Source organism: Triturus cristatus, chromosome 12 (assembly GCF_964204655.1).
Source record: "Triturus cristatus chromosome 12, aTriCri1.1, whole genome shotgun sequence".
NCBI classification, from domain to species: domain Eukaryota; kingdom Metazoa; phylum Chordata; class Amphibia; order Caudata; family Salamandridae; genus Triturus; species Triturus cristatus.
Window position 1 is genome coordinate 795,622,106 of NC_140595.1, and position 15,946 is coordinate 795,638,051.

The 15,946-nt window shown below is 46.9% G+C and overlaps 1 protein-coding gene across 1 annotated transcript; it reads left to right on the forward strand.

The window, feature by feature from the left end:
* The first annotated feature begins 4,450 nt into the window (after positions 1–4,450).
* On the forward strand, positions 4,451–5,419 carry LOC146782876 (odorant receptor 131-2-like). The gene has a single exon (XM_085637255.1). It carries the CDS (start codon positions 4,451–4,453, stop codon positions 5,417–5,419), a length of 969 nt encoding a protein of 322 aa, XP_085493381.1.
* The last annotated feature ends 10,527 nt before the right edge of the window (positions 5,420–15,946 follow it).

Genomic DNA, 15,946 nt, shown 5'->3' on the forward strand with positions numbered 1-15,946 from the left:
CTGTTAAAGTGTTGAAAATGCACAGGTTGGCCTCCATAAAGGCATCCACTTGCTGTGACCTCGCCGATAGACCTGGATATTCGGGGTGCATCAGACTGGACTTGGAGATCAAGAGCAAGACCAGGAAGCATGCTGACTCCCTCGCACCGTCCCGGGAGTTCGAGAGTGGTGAGAAGGGCCTGATTCCTGCTTCAATTTCTTATGCCTCTTTTTAGTCTTACTCAAAGACTTTGACTGGAATGATGGTCTGCTGCGGGGACGACTTTAGGAGCAAGAACAAAACCTTCCTTTTGACTTTTACTGGTCACAGCTTGGAGTCTTCCAGTGTCTGTCATGGTCTTTGGAGACATTGCGGCCTCGTTTGTCTTCTTCTCCTGCGGAGGTCAGTTTGCGAGGCCATTCTAGGAGCCAAAGCCGTTCTCCAGGACGTCGTACATCAGAAACATCAAAGGGTAAGCGCAGACGTTGGAAGTTGTGGCACCCCTTGACTACGTCTCCCATGGCTCCTCCCGCTCGCCAGTTGAGGAGGCCGTTCATGGCTCCACCTCGCGTCCCGGGCATCGAAGGACTAGATGACGGAGTATTGTAACTCAACAGTAAAGAAAGAGATATGACGCGTCCAGCGCTGGTCACATCATAGTGCTTTTTATTCTTATGGCAGGTTGAGGTGGCAAAACAGACAAAGGGAAGGTGGAGTGGGGTGGGGTGGGAGGGAAGAAGCAACACAGACAACGGAAGGGTGGGGGTGCGATATAAGAAGCAACATGGACAATGGAAGGGTTGGAGGGAAGACGCAACAGACAAGCTAGGGGTGGGAGGGGAAGAAGCAACACAGCCGATGGTGGGGGTAGGAGGGGAAGAAGTAACACTGACCAGGGTGGGGGAGTGAGGGGAAGACACAATATGAACAAGGGGCGGGAGATGAAGAAGCAACATTAACAAGAGGGATGGGAGGGGAAGAAGCAACATGGACAAGGACAACAGGGGAAGAAGAAAATAGTATCTCAATCACCGCACAAGCAGTCGGAGGACAGTAATCAAGATAAAGAAATCAGTACTTGGTCCATGCTCCAGACAAAAGAAGAGGAAGTGAAGCAGGCATGCACTGTCCAATTAGGAAACAGCAAAAATGAGTCTCAATGAAGCCAATGATTGGTAAGCAGCGAGCTGGCTCCAAGCCCCTTGTTGTACACACTATCTCTCGCCAGCTACGCAATAGCTATTATGCTTCAGCAATGCATCACAGATATGAAGTGCAATGGGAATACATGTAGCTGGGTCTGGTAGCTTAGTGGACTGATGCATCCACTGTAGAGGCCTGTGTTTGACATCATGGTAACAGGTTGAAATCCCGGTGGGTTCACTCGCCTTTCATCCTTCAGAGGTCGATATAATGAGTACCACTGAGTTGGGTAACTATGAACATCTGTTATTCGGCACCAAGATAACCTTCTGGATGAACATGCACTTTACAAATACACGTTATGTAGACTATAATTCAATACAATAATTAGCGACCAATGACACTCTAAAGACCAATCACCTCACGTCTGTGGAAAGAAATAAAGGGCAAAGTCCTTCAGCATGTGCACCAATACTCACAGCACCCCACAAAGCTACTTGACACGATCTGACAAATGCGGCCCGTGTCACAAAAGTCGTCATAAATTTACATCCATTGGAATTATTCCCTTGCTTGGTTACAGATTTAAGACTTGAGAAATCACAGTGCGTCCATAAGTAAGTTTGGAAGCAGGCAACAGCCAAAAGTTTCCAGGTGTACTCCTGGAAAACCTTCGCGGGTTAGCAGTTGTGAATATGAACAATGGTACAGTGAGCAATGGAGACCTGTGCTTTGGGGAAAAGCTGTTGCATTTGTGCAATGGCACTTTTTTCAAAACAGAATATGTTCCCCCCCAAAGAAACCCCCTACTTCTACACCCCTGCCACTTTTAGGGGTGATCCATTCCCCTTCCCACCCTGCGAAAGGATTTACTCTTTCCTGACAGAAGTAAATCTGTGAACGTTCCCAGGGTGGGAATAGATTGTAGAAAGGTTGATGGATACCCACAAATTCAACAGTTTGTGACTAATTCAATTTTTCAGAGCATCCCTCCTCTTTAATGCACACTCACTGCCCCATAGCGGGATTAACTCACACACAATGTTACGCCGCCGTCATGGGGTTTTATTTGCCCATGAGTAAAATAATTTACAAATGCATAGTCAACTTCTGTAAATAGCTTGCACTGGCCAATCAAGACATTTTTAAAGTGGGAGTTATACTTAGACAGTGCAGATGGATTTTTACTGACCAAAAACAGAGGCACTGGGCCACCATGACTCAGTGATAAAATCCCACCCCTGTGTGGAATGGTTGAGCGCAATGGTGTCATATCAGTTACATCTTTATGCAACCTATCTTTGTCCTTAGCGGCTGTTCCTCGGGAATGGAAAGCCGCCCACATTACACCTACCTTTTAAAAACGCATGCTGAACCTAAGGAACCCGCAAACTATTGTCCTATCCCTCTCCTTCCTTCGACAGGCAAGGTTTTGGAGTCTCATGTTAGCAAACATCTTTCCCCTTACCTGTCAGGATCTGCTGGACACTTCTCAATCAGGTTTCCACCCTCCCACAGCACTGACACTACTCTCCTAGCAGTGGTAGACTCACTTAGACTATCCTTGGACGAAGCTACGCCAGCTATGCTGGTTCTTATTGACCTGTCAGCGGCGTTTGATACAGTTTCGCATTCCATCTTGAGTCAATGCCTCTATGAGGTAGGGATTCGGGGCAACGGCCTAAATTGGCTCATAGATTTCCTTAAGGACAGGACTCAAAGTACTACTCTTGCCCCTTTTCTGCGGTTTCGAAATACTCTCTTATACAGACGATACCCAATTAGACATCTCTTTTGGGCAGGATATTGAAGCATCTTTTTATCTCCTGCATGAGGAAAATTGCCACTTGGATGTCCCTGAACTGTCTTCAGCTAAACGGGAACAAACCGGAGATCCTATTGTTTGGCAAAGCACAGCTCCACTGGACAGATGAATGGTGGCCTGCTGAGCTTGCCTTGCTCCTTCACCCAGAAACTCAGTGAGAAATGTGGGTATTCTGCTAGATAATAAGCTATCTGCGAAGGACCAGGTGACATCCATTTGTGGCTAGTGTTTCAGGCAATGCGCCTTCTCAAGAGGATCTTTCAGTGGCTCCCGCTGAACTCTCGGAACACTCTCATCCAAGCTCTGATAATCAGTCGCCTTGACTATGGTAATGCACTTGTTGTAGCATTCAATGAATCCCTTCTATCTAAAATGCAGGTGGTACAAAACGCTGCAACTCGTTTGGTTAACAAACCGCCACCGGGCACGTCTTCTGTTCCTCTGTTTAAAGCCCTTCACTGGCTCCCCGTAATGAAACGAGCAATCTTCAACTCCTATGCCTGACGCATAAAGCTTTTATCTACAGGATGAACTGATTCCATATCTTCCTAGAAAAAAACTCAGATCTAGGAATCAGCTTCTTCTCTGTCCTCTGTGTATTCCAACGTCTAGGTTTAATGGACGAGCGTTTTCTTATTTGGCCCCCTACCACTGGAACAATTTTTCCTTGTACATTAGGGCATGCACTGAGTTTTAAGGTTTAAAAAGGCATCCTAAAATCTGTTTGTTCTAATAGCTGCTGTTGCTTCACCGCAGAGATACCCCTTCGGGGGTGATTCGCTATGCTATATCAAGTATCCATTAACATAACATAACAAAAGTGTGTAAAAGAACTCTGACAGCTTAACGTCATGTCGCTGACAGAAGGGTGAAAAGGACGTTCTAGTAATTCTCCTCTTTGCAAATGAGTCCTGCCATATTAACCACGCCACAAAGGTCAGAGTGTACTCTGCAAGGGAGTCCTCAGGGGGTTTAATGGGAAAGGTCATCTCCCAGAGTATCCAAAGAGATAAAACGAGTGGGCCTCTGTTGCCTCGCTAATTAGCTATTTTGATCATTTGGGCGTTAGCGTTCATGTTTGTGCATGGTCCACTGCCTTAAACGGACAATTTTCTGCGCTGTTGGATACAGTTGATAGAGGTGAGAATTGCCAAGGGGGCGTCTTATAAACGGATGGCAGATCTTGGAAACATGTTTGTCGGTTAGTCCCCCAGGTACATGACTGGAGGAGTTGAGGGGCAGGATGGGGCATCATTGTCTTCGTACCAAGACTTGCCTCTCCGCAGAAGTTGAGCGAGGCTGAAGAGTGAGATCGTGCCCTGCAAGTGGTTCATCCTCAAACCACAGGCCAACGTCTGGGTGAAAGGGAATCATATCCTACTGACCTGCTTCCTACAGAAGTTTTTTTTATTGGTAACTGATTGAGTTATTTTGGTTTCCTGAGAGGGAGCTCTGTGACATAGGGTGTTGAAGCTGTCTCTAGAGGCCTTACTTTGAGTGCCATGTCAGGCCTGCTGGGCGCATGGAACGCCACCCAAAGTGGAATCCTCATGAACATCAGCGGGTTGTACCTGCCCTCCAACGAGGCAACAGTGTTCTACCTTTCCACCGTCATCCTGGCCATGGTCCTCTCAGCGGTGGTCAACGCGTTCTTCCTCATGGTCTTCAAGCGCTGCCCGCAGATCCGGGAGCGGATGCGCTTCATCCTGCTGGTCTGTATTATGGGCAGCGAGACGTTCTACTTCTTCGTCCTTTCCATCATCTCTGCATTCGGGGTGTTTGGCTGGCGCCTCTCCTACCTGAGCTGTGCCTTCCTGCGTGTGCTGTCCAGTGCAGCGGGCAGTGCTGAACTCTACAGCGTGGCCGCCATGTGCCTGGACCGCTACCTGGCCGTCTGCTGCCCTCTTCTCTATGACTCCATCTGCTCGTCGCGCAACATCCTGCGGGTGGTCCTCACCATCTTCCTCTCGCCCTTCATCCTCCCCATCATCATCTTCATCCTGCAGAACTCGCTGATCAGCACGCAGAAAGTCCTGGGCCTGGTGGACACGTGCAGCTTCGACCGCCTCGAGGTCTACCCTTGGATGACCACGGTGCGCCTCGTGCTGTTCTCCGGCCAGTTCATCGCGTGCTTCCTCATCATCGCGGCCTCCTACGTGCTGGTGGTGAAGGAGGGCATGCGCGCTGGCGTCATCAGCTCCGTCAACCTGCGTGCCCGCCGCACGCTCGGCTTCCACATGCTGCAGCTCACCATGTACGTCATGCCGGTGGTGGTGTACGTCATCTACTACAGCCTGCTGCGCATGGGCCCGTCCTACCTCTACATCCTCTCCCAGCTCTACACCTTCAACACCATGGTCTTCACCTTCGGCCAGGTCATCAACCCCATCGTGTACGGGCTCCGTGCTGAGGAGGTCAAGCCCTTCCTGCCCACGTTCAGGAGGTCTCGGCGCGTGACCAGCCGCGCCTGACCACCCACGTGCAATCACATTGAGTTTATTTTAAATCTCGCACCTGTATCAAAGATGCTCGTCACACGTAATGTTATGCATCCAGATGTGTAAGGCCCGCTCCTGCCATGGGTACAGCTGTGCTGCAGACCCATGTGCTTTCCCTGTGGAAGGATTGACTAGGAGTCGTTTATATTTTCGCATGCACTATCATTTCAGCCTTTTCCCAGATCTGGGGTCCATCTGCCGTTGTGTCAGGCAGTTTTACTTTGTGATTCCACATTTTAGACAGGTTGTGTCCGCGTGGATGGAGGCAGCTAGAATATCGATTTAGTATCCCGAAAAACGTTAAGAAAAATCCAGTTGTAAACGGTTTTCCAAAATAGGTAGGCAGACCTGACATGCACTGTGTGATGTTTTGATACCAGACCCATTGTGCATCGACCAATTAAAGTTAGTGAGTGGGTCGAATTCCCTCCAGATCTTTGAGACAGGGGTGGGTCTGATGCATCAGAAAAAAAATATCTAAAAAAAATTGGCCAAACGAATAAATATATGCAGGGGCACTGGAATTATGCAGAAGGGGAGGATCAAATTGTGCTGCAAGATTAACTAAATTATGCGGCCACAAAACGAAAATTATGCGGCATAACGCAGCACATTTATTGCTTCATTATTTTGATTTACACAAAAAAGGGTCTAGGATATGAAACCGCACTTGTTTAATTAATGGGAAAATTTATAAACATGTGGTGCGTAGACCAAAGGAAACCGGACCCTTTTGGTTTCCTATGTTGCGAAAAACCTCCCACAACAGACAAATACAAAAATTATTTTGGTCCGCACACAGCAACCAGGGAGTCCATTCAACAAATAAGATAGCTCACACAGGTCTTTGTTCCTTGAATCTTTATTTTCTTTTTAGTTCTTCTCAGTAGCCAATGCGTTTCGTCCTTTTAAAGGACTTCTTCAGGGCTCATCAATTTATAAACTCGTTCCAATGAATGTTCCCTCTTCTTCAGATCGGGAAATTTGCTTCATTATTTTGTCATCTGTACACATGTTAGCACTGTGTGGGCAAACGTTGCACCACAGGAATTCCAGATTGACACCCCAGCACACCAATAAGCAACGTAAAAGGGACCAGTCAATATTTGACATGGGCTTTCCACTGTGCGGGAACATGGGTTGCTCCCTTTTTACTTTTGATCAGTTGGAGGTATAATAATTTTAATTGATAAAATTAGAAGATTACGCAGCAGATGATTGATTACATGGCAAATACAGCTAGCGAATCCATAATTATGCGGGAGACACAGCTGCAGCAGAATTGCATAATTCCAGTGTCCCTGATTAGACAGCATAATTTGCCATATACTAGTTAGCAAGAAGCCAGAGGTTTGACATGCATTTCTGAGGAGAAACTCTTTAAACAGTCCAATAGTTCTGAGTTAAGTGGACTTTTCAAGGGCGTTGTTTGTCACCAGCATCAACTCATGAATGTCCCTATATGAACCCTGCCCGCCTCTTCATTAAGGTTGTGTTCTCAGAGCCTAGACTCCTGGAAGTGGCCTCTGTCACCAGACCGCCTGGACCTACGTTGGACAATTTGTGGTTTGTGCTTCTTAAACATTCAATGTCATTACTACTGAGTGATGGGGCTTTCGAGGAACCTTTTGTTTTGTGAGTATAAACGTACAATTGGCTTATTTAAAAAAATAAATGTAATCTCGGCTTCCACCACTTCACCAAACTGCGTGACCCTGGCTAATCCCGTTAGCTCCTTTATCGACTAGAATTGTGTTTGCAAATTGCAGCCATGCCAGGGGATGGCAACTCTTCCAGCCTCGACCCACACCCCGCCCCCATTCCACCCGCACACACCGCATTTCCAACATTTAATGTAGTTGTCCTTAAACGCTCTCATGTTGCAAACAGTAGTTTTGTAACACGCTTAAAAAGAAAAGTATGCATAAACTTTAGCACAATAACGTGTCCGCATTTTAGCCTGACTAAATATTTCGAATGTGTTATTATTTCCGCTTGTTATTTATGCATAAACGTACATATCCTTGTCATGGCTGCCTCCCAATAAATCATTTTACCCTAGCAGAGTGCTGTAAATCTTCTTTAGTATTTTCGCTGTGTTGATGAAGTGTCATCAATAGGTATAAGTCGCACTCGAGCGCCTCCTCGTGGTCGAACAAGGAATTGCTAATTAAAAAGTGTCTCTTTAAAGACTTGAAAATTATATTGTTTTATCGCTCATCCACGGCACTATATAGATATATGTTGTCAAGAGGCCAGCATAGGAAGACGCGTTAATGAAGCTGGTCCTTTTACCGTCCTGAGGTAGATATTTTTTGTGTGTGTTGTACTGTCATTGAATGTTAACAAGCGCCAACAAACCCGGAGTGAGGGCTGAAGCACTCTACTGTTTGTAGACCCCTATTCCAGAAAGTTATATATGAAATTATTTAAGCACATAACACCCCAGTGAACCCATATCTCAGCCCTCTTTAGCTTACCTGCTTACCAACAGCAGCTTGCTGGCGGAGTTGTAAATTGAGGCCAAGGTTTGTAGAGGCGGCTTCCTTTCTGACTGTTGCTGGGAAGTGAGTGATGCAGTTATCTAGGACAGGGGTTCTTAACCTTTTGACTTCTGTGGACCTCCACTTAAATCATTATTAGACCCCGGGAAGCCCCAATGAATCCTAATTGAAATCCAGGGACCCCCATTGAGTCATTACAGGAAGCTGAAGACACCCACCTAAGCATTTTTGATGACTTCAACCACAAAACAATACACAAAAATACAGAAACAAGCATTTATCAAACAAATACACAAATGGTGAAATACTTACTTAATTCACAAACAGATATAAAAATATCAGAATTTTAATAGGAAGGTTGGAGCTTTTCGAAATTCAATAAACGCCACTCATCGTCCATACTATATTCTGTTTGATGTCCTTGTGCTTTTCACACAAATCAATCTGAGGATGATTATCTAATTTTTTAGCCTCCAAGTTCAAATTTCTTCACATTTACAGAACATTTTCAATTGTACATTTTGCTTCTTTATTTATATACACTTTATTAATCTGTTAATTTTATTCATGTTGAGTAGGCTTCGCGGACCCACAAGTGTTTTAACAAAAAGCCATGCTTTCACCTGTCTTCTGAAGCGTACATATGCTCCTGGCTATTTCTAATGTTGGCTGGTAGTGAGTTCCAGAGCTGGCAGCTGATTCCGAGAATCAGGGCTTCCTAAAGATTGCCCCACAGAACAAAAAATCAAGCTAATGCCCATTAACCACTGGATTAGCCCCTAACCTAGGATTTATGGCCCACAATAATACAAAGACCAAAATACTCCACAGTTGGCAGCCAATTGTAACTTATACCTCTTAAATTCACATAAGCTACGAGGGCCGTCCACCATCAGCACAGTAGAGCCAAACAAACAAACATCACCAAATGATCAGGCATGGAATAACGGAAGAGATCTGTCACACATTGCTGGACAATTCAGAAGACTTTAATATAGTCGACCACTGCAGGTCTCAACTATATACAATCTGATTACTTCTTTAGATCTCACATAGACACTCAGATATGGAATGATAATAAAAGCCCACCCCCACAGATCTCTCCACTGTTCTCTCCCTACAGCCATGCCAGCTCAGGACCACAACTGTACACATAATCTCAGATTGGACAACCCCGTGCAGAAACCAGCTCCACAGTCTATATCATATGAAAAACCATAGGGACCTGCAGAGCTGTTCAAAGCTACCATCATACTGAAAATCATAAAAGTGCATCCATCTCTAACACTTCATCATCGAACGCACTGCTACACACTGCGTCTCATATCAAGATAACTGCACCTCGGTGGTACACACGCACAGAATGGATACACTTCCCACACAGGATCACGAAACAAAGACGACACCCATCCGACCACACACCCATTGCTGCCACTGTAGGTAAGAGCTTCAGTGCCACACATAGGGGTAGTAAGCACTATATAAACGCTGCGATTCAATACAAAGCATGCCATGCATTTACTTCAGTTTCTTTTGTGATAAAATAAATTATTATGAGTTAGACGCCGTCATTAGTACGGGTTTTCTGGCTTGATGCTACTGAATGGTGGAAAGGAAAGATGAATTACAAGATACTTGGTATCGTTGACTTTAAGGAAAGGAGAGGCTGTGAGCCTTCGAATGATGTGCAGACAGCTCGTGGAGCTACCCAACAGAAAGTGGAGGCAGGGAGCAGGCATCTTAGAGTAGGAATAAACCCTGGGAGAATAGGGCATACATAGGATTATAGGTTTCAAAAGGGGTCCTTCTTTAGTTGGAAAGGTGAGGGAGCATCTGATAGTAAACCAAGGCCAATATTGTATGCAGGGTTTCAGTAATATAAGGGAAGCATGCACGGACATCATTTAGGGGTCGCCAGGGTCACAGTTGCGACCTTTAGTTTGCCCCCTGTGACCCCGAAAACGTCCCTTGCAGCCCCTGGCCTCAGAAGCCACAAAGGCAGCAACAGGCATCGAGGAACAGGCATTTTCATCCCTCTTTCCTTATAGGAGCAGCTTCTGAAGGCAGCTGGGTACAGAGCAAAATTGAAACAGTTAAATATTGCTGCTGTTAAGTTGTGGCTTAGCAACACCTTCTGAGGCTTCCAGCCTCCATCACGAAGGAGTCAGCTTTGTTGCAGGCTGTGGAGTTTGTTGTGCTTCTAGACTGGCCTGTCCTGCTTCCCAGTGTTGCTAGACGCCAGCTTTCTTTCTGGTATGTGACCTGCACTTTTGCAGAACGAAGCATTTTTGCAACCTGCCAGGAATCACAGCATTACAACCCCAGTAAGTGGTTTCATTTTTCTTTTTGTTTAATTTGTTTTATACTTGCAAATCAATGTGTGATTACGTTCCTCCTACAGCATTACATAACTGCCAAGCAGGGCCGGCCTGGAAACCCAAAGAAGCCTTGGCAAATGTTGTCAGACCAGCTCTTGTACAGGTCATAGCGAACGATCCAGACCACTACAAGGGGGTTTTGGGAGGTTCTCCCCCCAAGAAAACTTGGGAACAAATGGCATAAATGGTGCATTCTACAGCACATTTTCTAGTATGTTTTCAATTGTACTAGCTTTCAAAACATAGTAAATGATGACCTTACAGTGCACCACAATGCAACCATCTTTTTTGGGGCTCTTCAATGATTCAATCACTGTCACTCTCCAAACAGAGCCTCTCATGTCTCCATAACCCCTCTCTCACAAGTATTTAATTTGTTTTATAGCACCTATCATATCACTGTAGAGTGTTGGAGCACTTTACATTACACACACACACACACACATACAGAGACAATGAATCATATGAATGTAAATCAGTGTCTAGAAAATGTTGACTACAAGGGGTAGGATTCGCATGTCATCCATAAATGTAGGCCTTTTTTGTAAGAGTGCTTGGTCGTCGAGAAGCACAAACCCAGGATTCAGAATGTAACACAGTGGTTAGGGCTGATTTTACTAACAACACCCTTTTTTGCAACATTAGGATAATGAAAGACTGGGAATAAACATAACTTTCAAACCTGTGTCATGCAGCTTGCATACAGCTATTTGATGACTGTTCAAAGCTGACAGTGCAAGATTGATTGTAATTTACGAACTGCACCATAACAAAGGGATCTTTCTAACAAAAGCAGTAAGCCATTGAGCTCTACAAATAAAAAACTGTTCTGTGAAATGCACGGGACATGTTCTTTGCAGCAGGCATATTAACCCTCTGCGCTATGTTAGATGAGTCAAAACTGCCACTAGACAGAACTCTGATCTCTCTCCAGCAGGTACATTAATCACCAGTGTTATCTTGACCCTTTTATTGTTGCCTGAAAACATCTAAATATTCAAGGAACTCTGCAGCGGGTGCTTTTTAAACAGCTGTATTGCTACAAAATCGCCCCCAGTAACAAAACTAGCCCCCCCACTCTTCCAGCCTCCCAGGGAAATGCCCGATACCTGGTACAGCCCGTCCGGCCTTGCTGCCAAGTGCTCTGACTGCTTCATTGTGTTTTTGTGTGACATTTCAGTGCCTTATTTATGAACATCTGGCCCCCAACACTGAGTTGCTTGGTACTGTTAGGGTGCAAAGTCTGCACCCTTAAATTCCAGTACCCTGCAGTAACACCTCACCAGCATCATGCAATTCTGAGTTAAACCCCTTGGAATCGAGAATAATTGTGCACACCCGGAATTACAGGGCAGAATTCTGCACAGTATTTCCTATTCCGAGAGGTGTAACACACACATTTAACACCCCTTCTGAGCAGTTGGTAAATATGTGCAGGGTGTTTCGTGTGGGGCCATAAGGTGATGGGAAGGTTGGGCGGGGAAAAGGAAGATGTTGACTTGTGAGAGACCATTACATGCTTCCTTCACACTTTGCTTGAGAGTGAGGCTGGGCTGGTAAATAGGTCCAGAATGCAATGCAGCCCTTTCCTAATGTGATTTTACCAGCAGGATTTTCCATATGGTAAAATATGGTCTGATGTCCCAGCACGTGGTAAATCCAGGTGTAGGAACAACAGCCTGCTCTTGATTGAGTGGAGCGAATTCCATACAGGAAATCTGCTCAACTCAACCCATAATCAGGGCCTTTTAGTGGCGATTAATCATTCAGTTGTGAGAAGTTGTGTGGAGGCTCTAAAAGGTTTGTTTTTAAAACTGTAATAGCTTCATGAATTGAAAAGCTTGTAAGGATTTTTTTTAATGAAGGGGGGAGGGGACATAACCTCCACAACAGCAGGGGACTTTCTTATGGTCTCCATGGCAGCCTGCAGTCTTCAGCCGCCACACACTCCTTAATGAGTTAGTAAAATATTTATCTAGTGCATAATGTATGCCTGTGGCCTCATGATAGGATAACAATGCTCCTGTTTTCCTGCAACTAGAAGTCCCACCCTTGAGGGGCAGGCCTTTGGATGACTGGGGATACCAATTGAGCTACGTTTGAGTATTTCTGGTCCTGAAGACAGCCTTTTGACCCTTGGTGGCACTGGATACAGCTGGAACATGTCGACGCAGTGATGTTAGGGGGTCACTATACCCACTAAACATCACACTGTTTTTTGTCTCGCCAAATGACCTTGCTAGTAAACAGGATTTAGGATCCTGAAGGTGGTTTTAACTAACACTTGTTATCCCTTAGACAAAGAACTCCGCTTACAAACTACGTTGAGCCCACCCACTCACACTAGGTGCCGTGTGTGAGGATCCGATGATGAAGCATGCCACTGGTGGTACCTGTGGGTGAGGATTCTACTAATATATTCATGAGATGCCAGGGACGCACCAATTTACCACGTTGCAGGTCCCCCACCATTGTAAGATATATTGAGACCAGAAAACTGACCTTTTAGACCTTAAGAGTTCCTTTCTAGACAGGTGAACCATCTTGTGTAATTATTGGTTTTATCCAGGATGGCTAAGGGTTACTCCTTTCTAGCTTCTCACTCCCTCATGTTTATTTACATATGATAAACATGAGACATGAGAACACTGGGCTTGGAACTGTGGGAATTGTTGCTGTGCTTTCACAATCCCAACAGTGCCCATTCATTCTTGGGACCCTTGCTGGAACCGTGACTATCACCGCAGAGTATGGTGTACTCTGAGGGAGGCCTTCCTGAATCCACAAGTGTGCACTTCCTTGGCTAGTGCTGCACCACTGGCTCTGGGAGGGGGCGGTAGAGAGCGGTAGAGGGGTCAACGCAGAGGTTAGAAGACAGGTAGAATGGTAAGGTGAGTGCAAAAGGAGAGAGGTAGAGGTAGGTATAGAGCGAGAGAGGCCCTGAGGGAGTGTGTGACGGAAGGAGGTAGAGAGCTGCAGAGAGAGAGAGAGAAGTGCAGCTGGTGCGAGGGAGGAGGGAAAGTGAGTGTGTGAGAGCTGGTTCGTACAGGTAGAGAATGGAAATGCGGGCATGGAACAAGCAGACAGGGAGCAAATATATATTGAGCGATAGTGAGGTAAATGACAGAGGAGAAGACAGACTGTGGAGCTCACTTTAAAGGAAGTATATTGGGAGCGCACTTTGGGGTGTGCACATTGGCAGTGCACAACGGGAAGCGCACACTGGAGAGCATGTACTGGGAAGCGCACACTGGAAAGCATGCACTGGGAAGCGCACAGTGGAGAGCATGCACTGGGAAGCGCACAGTGGAGAGCATGCACTGGGAAGCGCACACTGGAGAGCATAAACTGGGAAGGGCACACTGGAGAGCATAAACTGGGAACGGCACACTGGAGAGTGTTAGAATCCGGGGTCTCTGGTTGGCGCAGGTATGCACTTGCGACAAGCAGGGACCCTTTCCTCTAGGTCAGGGCAAAGGATTACTCTTAGAAAAAAAACCCTGCTCACCCTCTAGGTAACGTGGCGCGAGCAGTCAGGCTAGATTCCAGAGGGCATTAGGTTAAGCATTTAAGGTATCCCACAACAATCACCAACCCACCACACAGAGACACGAGCCTGTATTTATCAAAATAAAGCTCTTTATAGATAGACTTCTTCAAGCAGGCTTCAAAATACAGTGTTTCACTTTTCAAGAGGGCTCCAGTTACTTGTACTCAATGTTCCATGAGGCCACAGTTCTTAAAAGGCAATTTGGGGGCAATATTCACTTTCTTGGGGTCTGTGCGCGTGGGAGCGCCTTTCGTACGGTTTGTACGGGTGTTGGTACGCATCGTACCACTCTTCGTATGGGCCGTACACTCTTCGGAACGCTTCCTGTGTTTGCTCACGCTTCCCGCGTGAATTGGCTTACGCGGACGGGGCCGTACGGACCGTACAGACGAAGGTACGTGTCGTACACCCAGGGCCGCTTCTCCTGCAATTCCTCACGCTTCCCGCTGGGGTCAGCGTACGGGAAAGCCAGTCCGGGCCGCACAGTTGAAAGTACGCGCCGTACAGATGTCAGTACGCTCCGTACACTCAGGGCCACTTCCCCTGCAATTACTCACGCTTCTCGCTGGGGTCAGCGTACGGGAAAGCCAGTCCGGGCCGCACAGTTGAAGTACATGTCGTACGATGGGAAGTACGTGTCGTACAGGGGCGCACAGTACCTTATTCTTTCACGGGGAGTTTGCGGCGGCCTCAGCAGTCTTCAGAGGGGCATCACGTTGCAGTCTCGCTTGGTCAGAGGACGGCGATGCTTCGTGGGGCGCCTCAGGACTTCCACAGCTCACCTCAAGGTGCGAGGAAGGAGGGGCGGCTCGGGGGTGAATTCAGCGCGCAGCGCTGCCACGTCATCCAGCGATGGCGAACCGGTGGGCGTCAGTCCTTGCGATGGGCTCGACAGCTCGGGGGCCACAGAGCCTCGGTGCTCAGAGTCAGACAGTCTTTCCTCACGTTGCGAGCTCCGGCTCGAGGGGGCAGCAGTTCACTTTGCTCAGGCCAGGCAGGGCAGGCCGTCACGGTGCTCACAGCAGCACAGTCGGGTGGAGGTCTCGGTGCTCGGAGAGATGGGGGCACACAGGTTCTCTGGAGTCAGGAGGGCAATTCACCAGCAGCAGCTTCCTTTTCCTCTTGGGGGGGTAGCGCCCACTGTTCCTGGGGCGCAGTTCAGGGGGCAAGTTCACAAGCAAGCCCTTGGAGATTGTTCACAAAGCACAAGTTGATGCAAAGTCTTTCTCGGTCTTTTCCTCTCCTTCTTGCAGCAAGGCACCCATCACAGGCCAGTCTCTCAGGCTTAGAGACAGTAGTCCTCCATGTAGCTTTCCTAGGTCCTCCTCTTCTGGCAGAGTTTCTTCTTGGCGTAAACAGGATCTGATTTCTTAGGAGCAGGGCTCCTTCTTTTATACACAGCTTCTTTTGTTCTTTGTCGCCAGGGGGCCTGTGCCTGGCTCAGTCCGGTTTTGGAGCACTTTGTTGTGGTGACTCTGCTCTTTCCTTTTAATGCACAGGGCAGGGACATCAGCCGCTCCACAGGGGGCGGAGCCAGCATTGTGGTGGCAGAGCACAGGTCTATTCAGAGTCAAGGTGTACTCCTCCCACCCATCCTGGTGTAATCTCTCTACCCACCACCTGGCAGCCAGCCTGTCTCCTGGAATTCCCCAGCCCTGCCCCTCACTGAAACTAGGCAGCACACACACACACAAAGCAGAGGCGGACTGAAATGGTTAGGCAAGTAAATACTAACTTTCTAAAAGTAGTATTTACAAACACAGGATATTAAAATAAAGTTTACTAAAAGAAGTATTTTATTATTCTGAGTTCAGGCATACTAAACTTGACTTTCTACCATGCTCTCTGAGTCTACTGGGATTACAGCGTGTAGTAATTCCAGCAGCCCATTCTGGCCTATGGAGAGCAGGTAACCTTCAATAGTGAAAAACAAAAATGGCTGTAATTCACTATTAGGACATGCCACACACATCAGGGCATGTCCTTCCTTATGCCTACAATGCACCCTGCCCTTGGGCCTACCAGAGGGGTGACTAATATGTAGTTAAGGGAAGGTTTAGGGACTGGC

Bases quoted from the DNA above. Each gene is read 5' to 3' on its own strand.
- LOC146782876 (XM_085637255.1), top strand. From the start codon at position 4,451: ATGTCAGGCCTGCTGGGCGCATGGAACGCCACCCAAAGTGGAATCCTC.